At 43.6% G+C, this 20,879-nt stretch overlaps 1 protein-coding gene across 3 annotated transcripts in view; it reads left to right on the top strand.

Annotated features, from left to right (window-relative positions):
• Positions 1–10,199: 10,199 nt before the first annotated feature.
• LOC126092521 (lipase 1-like) overlaps positions 10,200–20,879 on the top strand; it is a 228,809-nt gene continuing 218,129 nt past the window's right edge. For all 3 annotated transcript variants that reach the window (XM_049908148.1, XM_049908149.1, XM_049908147.1), the window contains exon 1: positions 10,200–10,336. In XM_049908148.1, the coding sequence (XP_049764105.1) occupies positions 10,217–10,336 (120 nt within the window). In that variant the 5' untranslated portion in view covers positions 10,200–10,216. The remainder of the gene's footprint in view (positions 10,337–20,879) is intronic.

The following is a 20,879-nucleotide window of genomic DNA, read 5'->3' as shown; positions in this document are numbered from 1 at the left end:
TTTGTTGCATGTAATACAAATGATGTGTGTTAGTTCCAGATGTGCTTGATAGAGATGTAAATGTTAAGTTGGAACATAAAATGTTGGAATATGCAGGCAATATAGCAAATGATGGGGGTGATGAGTGAATAACATGACATATTATTGGTGAACCATGATGTAAGTATCAGAAATTATTATTAACAACGGATGTATATCTCTATTTCGTGTGTGTGTGTGTGTGTGTGCGGGGGGGGGGGGGGTGAGTGGGTGGGTGGGTTTGTGTTGTATGTGCACATGACACCTTATGAAGATGGGATTACTACAATGTTGGCAACAACAACACTGCCATCAGATCTGTCACTGATGCTGCTATCGATGGCTGCCCTCACTGCATCCATACCCATCTGGCTACCATTCTCAGCCTGGCAGTAGGAAAGCAGTATCGTCACCTAGACAGGGCTGTGTGATAACTGTCTTCAGCCTTGTGGTGGCACGACAGTACTGTTGAAGTCAATGTCAACCAGTCTGAACCTGTCTGGTTACCATCACCCGCCTAGCAGTAGGTAGCCAGATCGATAACGTCTGAACCACCTTGTCCCTGGGCTGGCAGTAGCGGCCCCACAGCCTGTCTTGCTCACCAGCACCAGGAAAATCATGCAGTCACAATGGACTGGTCTGTGGTTGCTGGTGCTTTCAGGGATAGGATTTTGCAGTACCACTTTGATAACATCAGTGCTGGACTTCAAGATCCAGCTACCTTCCATTGTGCATGCCAAGTGGTGCTAGGAAGGGAGCTCCCTCAAATCATGGACAATCAGCGGTATCCACCTATCAAGTGGAAGGCAATTCTCTACTGCAATCTGATGAACCCTCAAAAGAAGGCGGTAATGATGCTGCAGAGGCAATCATTGTCAAACTTTGGGGTAAGGATGGATTGACTTCATGGGGCATGTCAGCAGCAGAATGGTATTGAATTTCTACCAAGAGCATCAAACCGAAACGTTTCCTGGATATAAAGGAAAGACGATGTGGTAAGGAGCTCAGGCATGTACTTCATCCCACTGTGTACCCGAATGTTTTTGACCCAGTTAGTGGGGGTGGGGACCAATTTCGTACCTCTTTCTCTAGATAATGCCTCTAAAAGGGCATACACTGATGTCCAGAATCTAGATGAGAAGGACGAATTTTGCTTTGCATAGCCGCTGCTGGCTTGGACAGAAATAGTTCAAATCACGCACATATTATAGATACACACATCAAACATTACAACTTCGAAACCATGTCATTCCCGGCCACAATTCCACACCTGCCAGAATTAGACAGGCTGAACCATACTCCGCTGTGGCTACTTGTTTTTCGATGGCTGGCTACACTGAATGTTAGAGGAGGATCTCCGGACCAGTATGAGCATCACTGGAATACAGTAAACTCATGCTTTAGTGTCTAGTTGTATGAGAGATGTTGGTAAGAAATACCTCCAAGTGCGAGCCACGTGCTGTTACCTGCTTCCTATTTGCAGAAGGAATAACACCTACGGAAATATTTTTGTGAATCAAAACACTGGTGAATGTGTTACGAACAGAACGAGCGTGTTTAAGTGAGATAGGTAGCTTAGTGTAGGCAGAACAACAGTTCATGACGAAAACAGAGGAGTAGAAGACATCACATTTTGAGTGATGAGTTGGTGCATAAAATCGAGGAAAGTCATTGTGAAGAGTGCAGACTGAAAGTGGATGAGATTTCAGCAATGTTCCCACGATTCCCCAGAACACTTATACGAGACAGTCCTGGAAACGCTGGAATATCGGAAACTGTGTGCAAAATGGGCCCAAAAATAGCTAACAGAGCAGCACAACAAAAATACAGTCAATAGCTCCCAGGAGTTTCTTGAGTGACTTGAAATGGGAGGTGAAGATATTCCACACCAGAGACAAAAAGACAGACGTCATAGTAGCGTCAAACCAATTCTCCATCTGCCAACAAATCCAAAACCACAATTTCAGGCAAAACAAAAATCATGGCCACAGTGTTTTTGGACCGAAAATACATAATTTTGATCGAATTCCCTAAGGGGGAGCCCATCAATGCACAACAAAAGAATCAAAAGGAGTGTTCCAAACAAAAGAAAGGGAATGCTCATGAGAGGAATGTGCTAATTGTATGACAACATCCATCCTCACACAATCTTAGCCACCAAGGCACTCTTGGACTCATTTGGTTGGGATGTTTGATCCATCCCCCAGCCCCTACCCGCACCCCCCTATTCCCATGCCTTGGAGAATTCAGATTATTATCTTTCCAAGTCCATGAAGACACACATGAGCGGAATTAAATTTTCAGCCGATGGGCAGGTGCAAAAAGGGGTTCTGAAGTGAGAGAAGGGGCTAGTAAGTGAGTTCTTCGAGGAGGGCATAAAAAGGTTTGTCTCATCTACACACAGAATGTAGCATAGCCAAATAACTAGGTTTCAGCCTGTCTATTTTTGGCAGGTGAGGAATTGTGACCGGGAATGACATGCCTTCGAAGTTATATTGTTTGATGTGTGTATCCATAATATGTGCATGATTTTAATAATTTCTATCTAAGCTAGCAGTGGCCATGCAAACGAAAATTCATCCTTCTCATCTAGATTCTAGACATCAATGTATGCCATTTTCGAGGCATTATCTAGAGAAAGAAGTATGAAATTGGTCCCCACCCACATTAACTGGATCAAAAACATGTGTAAAGGATAAACCAGTCAGTAGGCAAATCTTAATTTATTTTATTAGCTCCCAGAGGTAACTTCATTTTTTCATCACGGCCAAGCCACGACCGGCAGTGGCTGCCTGTAAATTCTTTCGTCCCACGATCTAGCCACAGGAAGTCAGCACCAAGGAAGGGCACCTTGATTACATGCCTCCATCGTGTGCTGACGAGGGAATGCCGCCCCATGCGTTGCTTAGCAGGCGACTCTCTGGAAAGTTCCATTGCCTCCCCCACGGGTTTCTCGGTCCTGACCAATCAGGGTGGAGGAAGCCGCATGGTGCGTCGAATATACCCGGCCGCCTGTCGCCGGGCCCGCTCCCTTGTTTTCTTGCTCTCCCGCTAGTTGGACGGGCGCCCTGTAGCAGTGAACATCTTCCACTTCTCCCAGTGCTGCGGTACTGTTGACTTAGTTTTCGCGGACACCAACCTTTGTCACGCCCGCCCCGTTGGCCGTGTGGTCTAATGCATGGCTTTCCGGGCAGGAAGGAGCGCCTGGTCCCCGGCACGAATCCACCCAGCGGATTTGTGTCTAGGTCCGGTGAACCGGCCAGGCTGTGGATGATTTTTAGTCGGTTTTCCATCTGCCTCGGCGATTGCAGTGTGATTCCCCCTATTCCGCCTCAGTTACACTATGTCGGCAATTGCTGTGCAAACAAGTTCTCCATGTACGCGTACACCTCCACACAAATCATAGGGGTTAAACTCGCCTGGTGTGAGACGTTCCCTGGGGGAGTCCACCGGGGGCCAAACCGCATAATAACCCTAGGTTCAGTGTGGGGCGGCGGAAGGTTGAAGTGACTGTGGTGGTCATCGTGGGGTTGTGGACCACTGCGGCTGCAGTGGGGATGGAGCCTCTCCACCGTTTCTAGGTCCCCAGTTAACATACAATACAATACAACCTTCGCCATACTTTATCTTCTGGGTCACCCTCACCTCCCTAGACCTGGCTATGTGACCCCTTTTTATCATGCTTTCGCCAATAAATGGCCTTTGTCTAAAGGCTCACTGCCTTCCCATCTGACCATCCTTTACACATGCGAGTAAACATTTGGATGAAGTACATGGCTGAGCCAATTCCTTGGAAGAGGCGGCGGTCAGATGACTTAGGTTAGTGGAGGTATTCCAAGTGATCTATTTTCCCACCATTTTCTTAGGTTAGTGGAGGTAGCTGTAGTGTGTTGCTTTGTCCTGCTGGAATTTGAACTTCCTGCCATTTTCTGGGGGAGGCGAAGGGAGGGGGGAGGGTGGAGGGGGGGTTTAGGTTAGTGGAGATAGCACAATTGATCTATCTTCCCGCTAAAATTTGATATTCGCGCAATGACATCATTGCGATGTTCCCTTTTCTATCTCTGCCATCTTGATTAAATTTGGCAACAATGCAGAGTGGGGTGACATCCTTGTTGCCATACTACTAACGCCCACTGAGGATGAAATGTTCTTAAGAAGGCCAACCACTAGGAATGCTGTCTGTTTGAGTGTATGCTGATTTTGAGAGCTTACTAGTTCCAGTGGCACTTGAAGTCAGCATATTGTGATCCCAATGCCCCTCACATCACTTTCACAAATGACGCATACCATATGCAGGTTCGAATCCTGCCTCGGGCATGGATGTGTGTGATGTCCTTAGGTTTAATTAGTTCTAAGTTCTAGGCGACTGATGACCGAAGAAGTTAAGTCGCGTAGTGCTCAGAGCCATTTTTGCGTTAAAATGTAATCACATGTCAGTTCTAGTATATTTGTCCAATGAATACCCGTTTATCATCTGCATTTCTTCTTGGTATATCAATTTTAATGGCCAGTAGTGTATTTCGTAGCTGCGTATGATGCTTTTATCTTGATGTTAACAAACTGATAAGCATATTTGCTTCTATCTTTGATCCTTTCCATAGCATCCATTTCTTCCGAGAATACAACATTTTAGCGATTGCTAGCAATGCCTGTCCCTTCTGTTCGTAAACGTAGGCACTGTAAGCACAATATTGTCCATACGGCGACTGAAAATCTCTGATAGCCATAGCTACGTAACACACATGAAGCGTTGTGATAGCACTTAAGCAAAATCGCTTTAGGCGACTGGTCGCGGCAGAACACGCAAGCAGCCGCCCCAGGCCCAGATTAACTACCAGCAATCGTCTCCGCAGTACGCTCTATAGCTGCAGTTGGCAGCCACCAGAAAGCATTCAACACCGCCCGACGTCATTCGACTATTTCGATTCTGGAACTTGTAACTTTTCTGAATAAAAATGTTTATTTGTTTTAAACTAAACCTAGATTGGTTTCTTACCTTAAACTTCGTTTGTGACTGCGTTATAATCGTGAACAATACAAATGATGTAATTAAGAAAACTCTGTCTGATAAAAATGAGTCGCCAGAAGTAGCTGAAACTTTGTAACTGTATACCTCTATTGCAACTGGCTTATGGCAAATTAACTAGAAAACCAAAAGTGTAAAATAAAGAAAAATCCTCGTGTAATTCCATATTATGTAGTGCAGTGTACAGTGCTACAGTAAGTGACTTCAAAATAAGTGACCTGAAATTTCCACAAACAAAACTAACAGAATAAAAATGCTACGCAAAAGTAGCAATCAAATTTTGAAAGAATAAATAATACAAAATGTTTTTTTTTAATGCCGGTAATTTCACTAAGTGGAACTGACTAAAAAATTTCCAAACGCCACACGATATACACGCAAATGTAACACTGCGGTGAGAGAATAAAATGTCTACATAAATGGTGAGATCTGCATTGAACTTTACCTAATCTGACCTGATATTAATTTTGAAATGCAGCACCTAACTGTGAATGATCTTAATGTTTCCTAACTGATGGAAAAACAATTGGCCCTAACAAATTTTATACGGCTTACCTGTGGCAACGGAAGCTCTGTACTACTCGAAGTTATGAACACAAAAAAATACAGCACAGCGGCAGACTAGCTGAAGGATAGAAAGAAAGCGCTGCGCAGTGCAATGTAAGAACATGCAGCTATAAAAAGTGGCTCATGCTACTGTGTTCCGCTCAGTGCAATGCGGCAACATAATCAGAAAATAAATTTTCGTGAGGAGACAGTGGTAGCACTTACTTGCTAAATGACTGAAAAGAAACCACCCTTTTTTAAAGAACCATATTGGGAATAACGGAACTCATTCTTAGCTATTACAATCATATTTACAAAAACTACTTCTTATTAAAAAAAAATATAATTCTGCCATGAAATTAATTATTGAAATGGTAAAACTGTGATAAATCTAGAAGGTCTCTGTGCAAGCCATGTGAATTGATTACTTTATCACGTCTGAACACTGAATCTAACTAACCCAAACAAATAAAGAAAAATCCTACTTAAACTTTCTGTTTGCCAAACACATCACACATTACGTGCAAGCAAGCAGTCCAGCAATAACAGTACATGCAAGAAGTTCACCTCTCAAATTAATCTTTACCAAATCACATTTCCATAAATCAACATACTCTGTATGTTTATCTCTGTCCTCTGCAAGCTGTTTCCCAACCCCTCAGTGACATGGTCGACACTTGACCTACCCACTAGCTACTCTCAGAATGCTACAGCAACGACGTCAATACTACTAGCAACCAAAGTTCACACTGCTTGTACTCAGAACCTCTGTGACGCGTAACATATCAACTACTGAAAACCTGTGTTTGAAAAATATTCGGTATAATATATGAAGTATGACATATCGAATGAGAACAGAGCTACATCACTTTTCTTGAATACCAGAAAAAAACTAGAAACTTTACAAACTTCCATCAATCATCGCGCCGAGACTCATCTTAAAGAGTTCACGTCATGAATTACGTGTTGCGGGCGTCATACGTAGAAGACATTCAACAGCAATATGGAATAAATTTCATTAATAGCTCATAATTCCTTCGTGGGGTTGCAACGTTAACGGTTGGTAATAAAGATAGAAATCAAACAAAGAAAAGTGGTAAGGGCTTGAACACTAGAAAAAAATCAGCAATATTTTCGTACTGATTCCAATTTTTTGAAACTCTGCTCACAAATTATGTTGTAATCAGGAATTATGAATAGTCAGTGCTAAAGGGTGAAAACTGAAGCTGAAGAAATCTGTTTCTCGTTTTAATTTGTCCGTTTATAAGTGCTAAAAGCAGATAATGGCATATTATGTAGACATCGGCAGTTAATCAGCTACTTTCTATTTGTATTGTGCATAATGAATGAATAGTTGTCAACTTTTTAATTTAGTACTGTTACCATTATCTCCTTCCTCTTTTATTACTTAATAGAAATGGAAGACAAATATTTAATCTTTTAAAACAAAGGAAGCATTGTAACTCATTGTTCGTCACTTTGCAAAAGTATTTCTAGAATAGGACTGTTGATATTTTTAAAAATATCAGGGCTCCGATATATCGATATTAGGAGAAAGAACCTTATCAGCTCTCGGCATATCGAAAAAAATTAGGTTACGTAGATATATCGACGGAAAAATATCGACCCGGCCACAAAAAAAAAAAAAAAAAAAAAAAAAAAAAAAAAAAAAATCTGCTGCACATTGTAAACGCACTACCAGTTTTATAGCTGTTTATTTAAATAGTGATTTATTGTTAAATATTCCGTACATCAACTAGCTAGCAGCCTGTTTATCCCACTTAGAGCAAGAATTGAAAGGAATACGATGCACGTTCACTCTTGGGGATAACCACTTCGCTAAACAATCGTAACTGCAGGCAAGTGGCACAGTAAAAGGTATCAGATGGGTCCGTCATTCGGTTTTGTCACATATCGGATATGTCTGGAACACTTCATGGCGACTTCTCTGTTTTTTTTTTTTTTCAGTTCTGCACACTCCAGCGACCTAGCAGTAGTAGTGTCAAAATTGTATGGTGAAGTTAAACATTGCAGTTTCTGTTGGTAGCGCCGAGCGCCGATTACGTCAGCATTTCCCCTCTCAGGTCTCCGCCCACCGCGAAGACCAATCTTGTCATTTAGATTTTTGTTCATCAGTTTCAGCAACTGTTTCTGAAGAACGCCGATGTGAAGAAATAGCACACTAGTTGAGTTAAAAATTATTTTTAGCACAATTGGTGTGCTATTTCTTCATATCAGATGTCTTGTACCATTCACACCGCTACCCCGCCTCCAGTAGAATCGGACTTCTTCTTTGAATCATCTATACCTGCTTCACGCAGTCAAAGTTCCAGACGTGATGAAAGCTCAAAAAGTAGTAAGATTCCGTCACACAGTGAAAGTAAAATTATGTTCTGCTACAATTTCAAAAGAACAACTTCAAATATTTAACGAAAATTGTGAAAAAATATAATATAAAATAAAAATATCCGCACTCGATGCTGCCATTTCAATATCGATATATCAGCGAAATAAATATCACCTACATATATCGACGTCTTTTTGATATACGAAGAGTTTTTTGAGACAATGTCGATATATCGATATTTTAACCACAGCCCTGTTCCAGACTAGGATTGGTGCCTCTCTGCAATACAACAGATGTTCGGGATGACAGCAAGCAACTACATGTAGACCAGTTATGGGCAAGTCTTGCACACACTGCACGTGCATGCAAACGTAAGCCACGACACACGCCAGTGAGAGGGTTATTGTCTCAGCAATGCTATAGAAGTCTTCAAGGCATCTGTATTTTGGTCGTTTCTGTCAGCATTGTTATTAAAATAGCACTGCTCGGTTTTCTTGTTTTCTGTAATAACAGAATATTTCAAAATAATGCAAATTTTGTGTAAAAAATTAATTATGTTTTAAGAATAGTTTATTTAAAAACGAAAAATTTGAGCACTGTTCTATGATTGACTGACGTTTCGGTGTTTTTAAACGGTTATTAGTAAAAAGTAAAATGGCTCTGAGCACAATGGGACTAAACTTCTGAGGTCATCAGTCCCATAAAACTTAGAACTACTTAAACCTAACTAACCTAAGGACACCACTCACATCCATGCCCGAGGCAGGATTCGAACCTGCGACATTAATCACTGATTCCTAGCCAATTCTTTGTCACTAAACTTTGAAAAAACACACTACATGCAGTTCAGAACGTGTAAGGGGTGTCCCACGAGTATATGTCTAACATACGATGACAAGAAGATAGAAAAAGTGGACAGTGTTAAATTCTTGGGATTACAGCTTGATAATAAATTCAACTGGGAGGAGCACACCACAGAATTGCTGAGGCGTCTTAACAAATCTCTGTTTGCAATGCGAATTTTGTCAGACATAGGGGATATAAAAATGAAAAAGCTGGCATACTATGCTTACTTTCATTCCATAATGTTTTATGGGATTATGTTTTGGGGTAATTCATCACGCCAAGCTAAAGTTTTCCGGGCACAAAACGTGCAGTAAGAGTTATATGTGGTGTGAACTCAAGAACATCCTGCAGAAACCTATTTAGGGAACTAGGGATACTAACTACTGCTTCCCAATATATTTATTCCTTAATGTAATTTGTCATTAAAAATATATCACTTTTTCAAACCAACAGCTCAATTCGTGGAATCAATACTAGAAATAAGAATAATCTTCACAAGGATTTAAAGTAACTTAGTCTTGTACAAAAAGGTGTGCATTATTCAGGAACACACATTTTCAATAACTTGCCAGCAGCCATAAAAAGCTTAACAACCAATGAAATTCAGTTTAAGAGAAGCCTAAAGGATTTATTGGTGGCCAACTCCTTCTACTCCATTGATGAATTTCTCAGTGCAGTAATGTGTTCATTGAAAATTTGTGTGTGTGTGTGTGTGTGTGTGTGTGTGTGTGTGTGTGTGTGTGTGTAAGTGGAAGTACAATCTAACTTCTGCACCATTTCAGTGCAGTAATGTGTTCATTGTAAATAAGTATTATAGTAGTTGTATTACATGTTTATTACCTTATAAATAAATAAAAAACTTTTTTATTTTAAATTCAGTGCACTAGTATCTGTAAAATGACTTTCGTATAGTGTTCATTAAAAAATGACGATCATTCCACTTGGGATCTGTGGAATGGTATATTAGCTTATTTGTTTTAGTTGTAAATATTTCTCATGTATTGTTGTTTTTCTGACGTGTTCCACATCCTGGAGGACCTCCTCACTACGGATCAATTGAAATGAAAGTAAATCTAATCTAATCTAAAACCGTAGCGGTCTCGCGGTTCCAGACTGAAGCGCCTAGAAGCGCTCGGCCACATCGGCCGGCAGTAAAAAGTAAAAAAAAAAAAATATATATATATATACCTGTTACAAGCGTGGCCAAGCAAATATCAAAACATACCGGTTATTCGGAACGAAAATACCGGTTCTAGATTTAACCGGTCGGTTTTTCCCATCCCTACCCTGGCCCTGGGTCGCGTGGCACTGATGCGGATGCGGAGTGTTCAGCTGACGCAGCGGCGCGGCGAAGGGCGGCTGCTACCAGGTGACGTCACTGGCTGTGTAAAACCGCGGAGCCGACCGCGAGCGCGCCAGTCTGTTCCGCCAGCATGCCGCTGCTGCCGCCACTGCTTCTGGCGCTGGCGGTGTCCGCTTTGCTGGCGGGCTGCTTCGCCGCTGCTTCGCCAAGCAACGACACCGAGATCGACCCCCGGCTTTTGCTCACCACGGTCAGTGTGGTCTTTGTCCTGCTTCACCTCTGTACTATATCCCACACTAGCTTTTAATTTATGATAGGGAATACCGACCCTTAATGCTGATACCGGTATTTTAGTTCTGAATAACCAATATTTTTCGGCATTTGTTTAGTCTCGGCTACGTTATGCACCCGGTTATTGGTAAAAAAAATTGTTGTGTCAGTTGGTCACATCAGTGGCGCTAAATATTTGGTTTTTAAACGAAACATTTTTAAAACGGGCAATGCAGATTCGTAAATTTTCCATTGCTTTGAAATATTGGGTTATTATAGAAAGTGAGAAAAGTGATTAATAACAACGCCGACAGTTAGGAAGGAGCAACACGCACATGATAAACTGAGGTTACAAAAGTCATGGGATAGTGACGTGCATATACGAGGTTTGTCCGGAAAATACGTATAAAAGTTGAATAATAACTTTATTTTACAATTATTCAGGTACTACAATATGGTCTCCTTCAAAGTACTCGCCCTGAGACGCGATACACTTCTGCCAACGCCGTTTCAACTGTTGATAGCATTGCTGAAAGTCTTCAGTTGTGATGTTGTTCAGTTGCCGTGTCGTTTCCGCCTTGATGGCTTCCACATCTCCCAAGTGCCGCCCCCGAAGCACCATTTTGCATGTAGGAAACATGAAGAAGTCACACGGAGCTAAATCGGGTGAATAAGGCGGGTGGTCTGTCACGGTGATTGAGCTTCGGGCCAAAAACTCGCGCACAACGAGCGACGTGTGAGCGGGCGCATTGTCGTGATGAAGGATCCAGCTGCCCCCTTTTGCCAACTCCGGTCGAACTCGGGCCACACGAGCTCTGAGACGTGTGAGAACTTCAACGTAAAAATTTCCGTTCACTCTCTGGCCGGGAGAGACAAATTCCTTGTGAACAATGCCCCTAGCATCAAAGAAAACAATCAACATTGTCTTCACATTGGACCTTAATTTTTGTGACTTTTTTGTTCTCGGTTCTCCTGCTAGTTTCCGTTCATTGCTTTGAGATTTAAGCTCCACATCGAATTCGTAAAACCAGGACTCGTTTCCAGTCATGACTCGGTTGAGAAAGCCCCCTCGTTCCTCTGCTTTGAACCAATCCTTAGAGCACTTAACCCTCTTTGCTTTCTGTTCTGGCGTCAAGAGCTTCGGTACGATTTTCGCACACAATTTCTTCATTTCAAGTTTTTGTGTCAGAATTTCTTTTGGGGATTGAAAGCTCGTCAGCAATCATTCTGACTGTCAATCTACGGTCTTTAACAACACAAACCCGAATTCGTTCAACATTTGCATCGGAACTCGATGTCGACGGGTGTCCTGGGCGAGGGTCATCGTTCACTTCTTCTCGGCCATCCCGGAACCTTTTTAATCACTTGTTCACGGTTGGTTCCTTCAGAGAATTGTCTCCGTAAACCTGTTTCAAACACTCAAAAATCTCACGGCCATTCTTGCCTAGCTTTGCAAGAAACTTGATATTGACGCGCTGTTCCTCAATCAGAGAGAGCTCCATGCCGACGGCAGGTGAAAAAGGGTAACTGTCAACAAGCTGCCGCACACTCCCACCTTCACGCAGAGTGCTCTGACTCGAACTGAGCGTTGATGGGATTGATTACAGCAGTAGTCCCACCTGGCGGTGACTGCAACTTGTAACATAAAGACATTATTCTACTTTTATACGTATTTTCCGGACAAACCTCGTATATAGAAGGCGAGAGTGTCGTATACACAAGGTATAAAAGGGCAGTGCAACGGCGGAGCTGTCATACTCTGGCGACTCATATGAAAAGGTTTTCTATGAGATAATGGCCACAAAACGGGAAATAACATGGCCATCGGCCTTCACTTAACGATACATACCAACACGGATTCAGAAAATATTGTTTTTGTGCAACACAGCTAGCTCTTTATTTCCATGAAGTAAAGAGTGCTGTCGACAAGGGATCTCAGATCGATTCCATATTCCTAGATTTCCAGAAGGCTTTCGATACTGTTCCTCACAAGCGACTGTTAATCAAATTGCGTGCATGTGGAGTATCATCTCAGTTATGTGACTGGATTCGTGATTTCCTCTCAGAGAGGACACAGTTCGTAGTGACAGACGGTAAATCATCGAGAAGAACAGAAGTGATATCTGGCGTTCCGCAAGGTAGTGTCATAGGCCCTCTGCTGTTCCTGGTTTACATAAATGATCTAGGTGATAATTTGAGCAGCCCCCTTAGATTGTTTGCAGATGACGCTGTACTTTACCGTCTAGCAAAATCATCAGACGATCAGTTCCAATTACTAAATGACCTAGAGAGAATTTCTGTATGGTGCGAAAAGTGGCAATTGGCACTAAACATAAAAAGGTGCGAGGTCATCTACTTGGGTACTAAAATAAATCCGATAAATTTTGGGTATATGATAAATCCACAAATCTGAGGGCTGTCAATTCGACTAAATACCTAGGAATTACAGTTACGAGCAACTTAAATTGAAAAGACCATATAGATAATATTGTGGGGAAGGCGAAACAAAGAGTGCACTTTGTTGGCAGAACACTTAGAAGATGCGACAAACCCACTAAAGAGATAGTCTACATTACACTTGTCCGTCCTCTGCTGGAATATTGCGCGGTATGGGATCCTTACCAGGTAGGATTCACAGAGGACATCGAAAAAGTGCAAGGAAGGGGAGCTCGTTTCGTGTTATCGCGCAATAGGGGTGAGAGTATCACTGATATGATCCGCGAGTTAGGGTGGCAGTCACTGAAACAAAGGCGGTTTTCTTTGCGGCGAGATCTATTTATGAAATTTCAATCACCTACTTTCTCTTCCTAATGCGAAAATATTTTGTTGACTCCAACCCACGTGGGGAGAAGTGATCATCATAGTAAGAGAAATCAGAACTCGAACGGAAAGATTTAGGTGTTCCTTTTTCCCACGAGCCATTCGGGAGTGGAATGGTAGAGAAGTAGTATGAAAATGGTTCAATGAACCCTCTGACAGGCACTTAAGTTTGAATTGAAGAGTAACTATGTAGATGATGATGTCGATGTAGACAGAAAGCAGCGGCGTTCGCGTAGAGGTGTCAGTGATAACAGGCAAGCAGCACTACGTGAAATAACCGCAGAAATCAATGTGGGACGTACGACGAATGTATCCGTAAGGACAGTGCAGTGAAATCTCGCGTTAATGGGCTATGGCAGCAGATAACCGACGGGAGTGCCTTTGCTAACAGCACGACATCGCCTGAAACGCCTCTTCTAGGCTCGTGACCATATCACTTGGATCATAGATGACTAAAAGACCGTCGTCTGGTCAGATGAGTCCCGATTTCAGTTGGTTGGAGTTCATGGAACGGTTCGAGCGCGACGCAGACCTCATGAAACCATAGATCCTAGTTGTCAACAAGGCACTGTGTAAGCTGGTGGTGGCTCCATAATCCATAATGGTTTGGGTTGCGTTTACATGGAATAGACTGGGTCCCCTGGTCCAATTGAAATTGTGATTGACTGAAAATTGTTATGTTTGGCTACATGGAGACCATTTGCAGACATACATGGACTTAATATTTCCATACAACGATGCAGTTTCTACGGATGACAATACGCCATTGCATCGGGCCTCAATTGTTTGCGGTTAGTTTGAAGTACAGTTCGAGCGAATGATTTGACTACCTAGATCAGGGGCGGGCAGGAATCCTGCACGTGTGCGGTGCACTTGCGCGCGTGCAGTTAACAGGTGTTCTGCGTGCACACAGGGGCAAGCTGGTCATCCGCTAATCTCCCCTCCCCACCATACCTTCTGTCCGCTCCTTCCTCTGCAACGCGTTTTGTTTCCTAGCTTGCTTTATTGAATGTAGGAATAAGATTAGTAGTAGTAGTGCTTGAAAGATATCGTGGTTTGAAAGAGTACCTATTACCTAAGATACGTTTTATTTAATTATCACAGGTGGAGTGGAGGAAAATAAGGTTAGTAGGAGTGCTTGAAAGATGTCGTGTTTTGAAAGAGTACCTAATACCTAAGATACGTTTTATTTAATTATCACGGGTGGAGTGGAACAAAATTTCTACATACAGACAAACGCAAGCAGTTACTTAAATTTTCATCACTGATGTTTGCTCTTAACCGACACTTACTAATTCAGCAAATGGTTTTCCAGCTCTCGCTATATTAAGCTCGTACAGCTGGGCTATTATTGTTGTCGTCCTGAAAAATTGAAAACGGTGCTCCGTAAAATGTTAAATCAGTTACATGAGAGACATGACGAAAGGAAGTCGCAGATCTCTCGTGACCACAGCAACTACGACAGATTCATCTAGTATCGTCAGATCGCTCTTCTTAAGCTCAGTCAATTTCCCCATCCGCTCAGAATCCGACAATAAATTGTAGTCGTCCTTACGAAATTTGTTATAATGGCCTTCAATACTAAACTTCCGCTGACCAGCGAGAATACTGCCACATATTAAACATTTTGAATTTTCACGTTTTTGCACAAAGAAAAAATGATTCTCCCATTACTTTTTAAAAGGTAGCAAATCTCCACTTCTCCGTTTCCTTGTTTCACTCTGCATTTTCAGTTTCTTGAAATACAACGTTGACTACGTAGTGGTCGCTACGCATCAACGTCCGCAGCTTAGCCTCGTACTACACTGCCGCAACCTGCCGGCTGTCGTCACTGTCCCGTTTGACGATTGCACGCGTGCAGCGCAAGTGCAGCGCTGTGCGCTCATGAGCCGCGTGCAACGTTTGCCCGCCGCTGACCTAGATGAATCCCATTCAACATTTCTGAGACATAATCTGGAGCTCTATTCGTGTACAGATTCCTGCACCGGCAATACTTTCGCAACTATTGACAGCTTTCGAGGCAGCATAGCTCAGTCTTTCTGCCGGGGACTTCTAACGACTCGCTGAGTCCATGCGACGTAGAGCTACTGCACTGTGTCGGGAAAAAGGAGGTCCGACCCGACACTGTTTTAGGAGGTATCCCATGACTTTTGTTAACTCAGAGTATTAGAATCGATGCAGCATTCGCGAGACAATAATGCACCTGTTGTCCTTTACCACCCAGAAGCAGAGATTTTATCGTTTATTGGGAGCAAAGTAAGAGTTATAAGTCAAGTTTGTCATTTCTAATCAAAAAATATTTATTGTTGGTAGGAAGTTTGTGACTCCTGAAAGATTGATATCGTCTTTGAGTGGTATTGTTTCTGATGAAAGGAGTTGCCTTATATATCAACACGTTGTAAAAAGATTATTTATAAACAGATTGGACAATAAATATTGGCCTGTGGGTTAATAATTTACTGAATTTTTAACTACTGTTGTGTAATTTTTGCCTATGGCCTCGCCGCAGTTGTAACACCGGTTCCCGTCAGATCACGGAAGTTCTACATCTACATATATACTCCGCTAGCTACCATGCGGGGTGTGGCGGAGGGCACAATTCGCGCCAAAGTCATATCCCCCCCCCCTCCCCCCGTTCCACTCGCGGATCGCACGAGGGAAAAACGACTGTCTGAACGCCTCAGTACGAGTTCTAATTTCCCTTATCTTTGAGTGGTGGTCATTGCGCGATTTATAGGTTCGTGGTAATAATATATGCTCTACATCCTCGGCGAAGATCGGATTTCGGAATTTAATGAACAGCCCCTTCCGTTTAGCGCGTCGTCTATTCGTAAGTGTATCCCACTTCAGACTTTCTATGAGATCTGTGACGCTCTCGCGATGGCTAATTGTACCAGTCACGAATCTTGCTGTTCTTCTTTGGACCTTCTCAATCTCTTGAATCAGTCACAACTGGTAAGGGTCCCATACAGACAAACAATACTGACTGGACGAACTAACGTGTTGTAAGCAATTTCCTTTGTTGAAGGTCTTCATCGCTTTAGGATTCTACCAATAAACCGCAATCTAGAGTTCGCCTTGCCTGTTACTTGTGTAATCTGATCATTCCATTTGAGATCATTTCGGCCGAGCGGTTCTAGGCGCTACAGTCCTGGAACCGTGGGACCGCTATGGTCGCAGGCTCGAATCCTGCCTCTGGCATGGATGTGTGTGATGTTCTTAGGTTAGTTAGGTTTAAGTAGTTCAAAGTTCTAAGGGACTGACGACCTCAGAAGTTAAGTCCCATAGTGCTCAGAGCCATTTGAACCATTTTTTGAGATCATTTCGAACAGTCACACCCAAATACTTTACCGCTTCCGAAGACTGGGCGTTTATTTTGTACTCGTACATTAATTGCGATTTTCGCCTTGTTATACGCAGTAGTTTACACTTACTAATATTGAGACATAACTGCGAGTCATTACACTGCACATTTATTTTCTGCAAATCCTCATTGATTTGTTCACCACTTTCGTGTGATAGTACTTCCCTGTAGATTACAGCATCATCGACAAACAGTGTAATGCCGCTGTCAGTACCATCAACCAGATCGTTTATGTAAATCGTAAAAAGCAGCGGACCTATTACGTTGCCCTGGGGCGCACCTGATGTTACGCTTGTTTCTGTTGAAGTCACCCCGTGCAGGACGACATACTGCTCCCCGTCTGTTAGAAAACTTTCTATCCAACCGCATATGTCATCGGATAGACCGTAAGTGCGCACTTCCTGGAGCAAGCGACAGTGCAGAATTGAGTCGAGCGCCTTTCGAAAGTCGAGAAATATGGCACCAACCTGGGAGCCGGTATCAAGAGCCTGTTACATATCATGCACAAAGAGGGCCAGCTGTGTCTCGCATGACCGCTGTTTCCTAAAACCGTGCTGGATCCTGCAGATGAGCTTCTCAGAGTCTAGAAAGGTCATTATGTCTGAAAACAAAATATGTTCCTTGATTCTACAACGAATCGATGTCAGTGAAATTGGCCGGTAATCATGTGCATCCCATTTTGTACTCTTTTTATAGAGTGCTATGACCTGGGCTTTCTTCCAGTCCCGTGGAACTTTCCGCTGTTCCAATGATCTCTGATCGATAATGGATAAGAATGGTGCTATATTTGTAGCATGGTCAACATATAATCTTACGGGGATACCGTCTGGGCCAGATGCCTTCCTGGCGTCTAAGGATCTTAACTGTTTTACAATCCCAGATACACTAAACACTATGTCAGCCATCCTTGCGTTTGTTCGATAATTGAAAGGGGGGATGGTGCTGCAGTCCTCTACCGTAAACGAGTTTTTGAAGACTAGGTTTAGAATTTCGGTCTTCTGTTTATGATCTTCAGTTACATTACCCGTACTGTCAACAAGAGAGGGTATTGAATTATTTGTAGCGTTCATAGATTTTACGTACGACCAAAATTTCTTGGGGCTATTTTTAGAATCTGCAGATAAAATATTGCTTTCAAATTCGTTAAAAGAATCTCTCATTGACCTTTTGACAGCTGCTTTCATATCGCATAATTTCTGTTTGTCAGCGGGACAGTGACTACGTTTAAAACGACTGTGCAAAATGCTCTGCTTCCTCAGCAACTTCCTGATATATTTGTTGTACCAAGGTGGATCCTTTCCCTCCCGTATACTTTCGCTAGGCACATACTTCTCTAGCACGTGGTGGACAATACCTCTAAATTCCAACCAAAGGTGCTCAATATCTTTGTGTTCTCGGTGAATGCTTGGAGCTGACTACGAAGATATTCATTAATGACACTTTTATTTGCGTTCCCAAACAAGAAAACTCTAAGCTGTTTTTTTTCTTTTTTTGTTTTTTTTTCTTTTTTTGCAACTTCCACTGACATAGAAGCCACAACGACATTATGGTCGCTAATACCTTCTTCTAGATTAACTTCCGCAAAAAGATCAGGTCTGTTTGTTGCCAAGATATCTATGTTCCCATCTCGAGTTGGTTTTCTAACCAATTGCTCAAGATTGTATGTTGAGAGCGCTCCTAGAATGAGCGCTGTTGGGCTGGGCTAACCCTTGTATGGATGACCATCCGGTCTAGAGAGGGCTGTTGACAAGTGAGGTGCACTCAGCCCTTGTGAGGCAAACTGAGGAGCTACTTGATTGAGAAATAGTGGCTCCGGTCTCGTAAACTGACATACGGCCGGGAGAGCGATGTGCTGATCACATGCCCCTCCATATCCGCATCCAGCGACGCCTGTGAAAGGGGATGACACGGTGGCCGGTCGGTACCATTGGGCCTTCCAAGGCCTGTTCGGACGGAGTTTAGTTTAATCGTGTGATTACTGCTGGTAAATGTTCTATTTGGCCAATTGCCTTGTCGCAGTGGTAACACCAGTTCCCGCCAGATCAGCGAAGTTATGCGCTGTCGAGCTTGGCTAGCACTTGGATAGCTGATCGTCCCGTTCTGCTGCGCGCTATTGGTAGACGGGGTGCACTCAGCCCATGCGAGGCAACTGGAGGGGCTACCTGATCGAAAATCAGCGGCTCCAATCACGAAAACTGATATCGGTCGGGAGAGCGGTGTGCTGACCACATGCCTCTTCATACCCGCATCCAATGACGCCTATCGGCTGAGGAGTAAACAACAAGAACGCTGCAAATTGTACACCCAAGCTTGTTATTTGTCTGCCATTTCTATAAAATTAAGGTAACCGTAATAAATTAAAAACTTAACAATTAATTCATAGTTCATAATAAAATTAGTAAGTAGCTGATCTGCTGTTGTGCCCTAGATTTCGGGCGTATTATAGTATTTGAGAGTTGTAGCATCGCGCTTTAGTACCTGAATAGTGTAAATTCGTGTAGTCGTCTGTCTTCTGTTTTCGTTTTGAACGGCCAGTGTCGGTTGGTCACAGCCAGTGTGCTCCCTGCCGACGTTGGATAAGCAGCTGCAGCAGCAAGTCGTATACTCCTAGCTCACTTATTTGTTACATAGTTTAATTCTTAATTTCTTTGCGTGTTTTTGGGTACTTGCATTGTTTAATTCATAAATTTCGGGCGTATTATAGTATTTGAGAGTTGTAGCATCGCGTTTTAGTACCTGAATAGTGTAAAATCGCGTAGTCTCCTTCTGCCGGCGAGCAGTGTGTCAGCAGTGCGCAAGTAGCAGCATTACTGCATTTACTAGGCAATCTTGTATTTTAATAACCGTTTAGATTTTGTGTCGAATTGTTTGTGCTCTCTGTAGATTAGTTCAGACGTTCTTTGCACAAAGTTTTTAGCATGGATAGGGACTGTGACTGCTGTGTTCGGATGCGGGCTGAGTTGGCATCCCTTCGCTCCCAGCTTCAGGCAGTGTTGGCTTCAGTCACACAGCTTGAAGCTGTTGCCAATGGGCATCACTGTGGGGATCCGGATGGGGTTTTGTCGGGGACGGCCAGCTCGTCCCACGCATCCCCCGATCGGACTACGGCTGTGGCTGCCCGGGATACTGCCCACACTGAGGCTGACCCCTCACCTGTAGTAGAGTGGGAGGTCGTCTCGAGGTGTGGCAGGGGGCGAAAGACATTCCAGAGGGCTGAACGGAAGGCCTCTCCAGTTTGTCTGTCTCTGGCTGATACTGATCTTCGGCTGGACATGGCTGCTTGTCCTGTTCCAGAGGTTGCCTCTCAGTCTGCAAGATCCGGGCGGTCGCAAAGGGTGGGCTTACTGGTAGTTGGGAGCTCCAACGTCAGGCGCGTAATGGGGCCCCTTAGGGATATGGCAGCAAGAGAGGGGAAGAAAACCAATGTGCACTCTGTGTGCATACCGAGGGGAGTCATTCCAGATGTGTAAAGGGTCCTTCCGGATGCCATGAGGGGTACAGGGTGCACTCATCTGCAGGTGGTCGCTCATGTCGGCACCAATGATGTGTGTCGCTATGGATCGGAGGAAATCCTCTCTGGCTTCCGGCGGCTATCTGATTAGGTGAAGACTGCCAGTCTCGCTAGCGGGATGAAAGCAGAGCTCACCATCTGCAGCATCGTCGACAGGACTGACTGTGGACCTTTGGTACGGAGCCGAGTGGAGGGTCTGAATCAGAGGCTGAGACGGTTCTGCGACCATGCGGGCTGCAGATTCCTCGACTTGCGCCATTGGGTGGTGGGGTTTCGGGTTCCGCTGGATAGGTCAGGAGTCCACTACACGCAGCAAGCGGCTACACGGGTAGCAGGGGTTGTGTGGCGTGGACTGGGCGGTTTTTTAGGTTAGATGGCCTCGGGCAAGTACAGAAAGGGTAACAGCCTCAAAGGGGGCGGTGCAATGTCAGGACATGCGGGGACCAAGCAGCAATCGGTATTGTAATTTTAAACTGTCGAATCTGCATTGGTAAAGTACCGGAACCTCAAGCGCTGATAGAAAGCACCGAAGCTGAAATCGCTATAAGTACGGAAGGCTGGCTGAAGCCAGATATAAATTCTGCCGAAATTTTTACAAAGGCACAGACGGTGTTTAGAAAGGATAGATTGCATACAGCCGGTGGTGGAGTGTTCGTCGCTGTTAGTAGTAGTTTATCCTGTAGTGAAATAGGAGTTGATAGTTCCTGTGAATTATTATGGGTGGAAGTTACACTCAAGAGCCGAGCTAGGTTAATAATTGGCTCCTTTTACCGACCTCCCGACTCAGCAGCGTTAGTGGCAGAACAACTGAGAGAAAATTTGGAATAC

Source organism: Schistocerca cancellata, chromosome 7 (assembly GCF_023864275.1).
Source record: "Schistocerca cancellata isolate TAMUIC-IGC-003103 chromosome 7, iqSchCanc2.1, whole genome shotgun sequence".
NCBI classification, from domain to species: Eukaryota; Metazoa; Arthropoda; class Insecta; order Orthoptera; family Acrididae; genus Schistocerca; species Schistocerca cancellata.
Note: the sequence above shows the minus strand (reverse complement) of the source record. Positions and strands in the feature narration are given on the sequence as shown.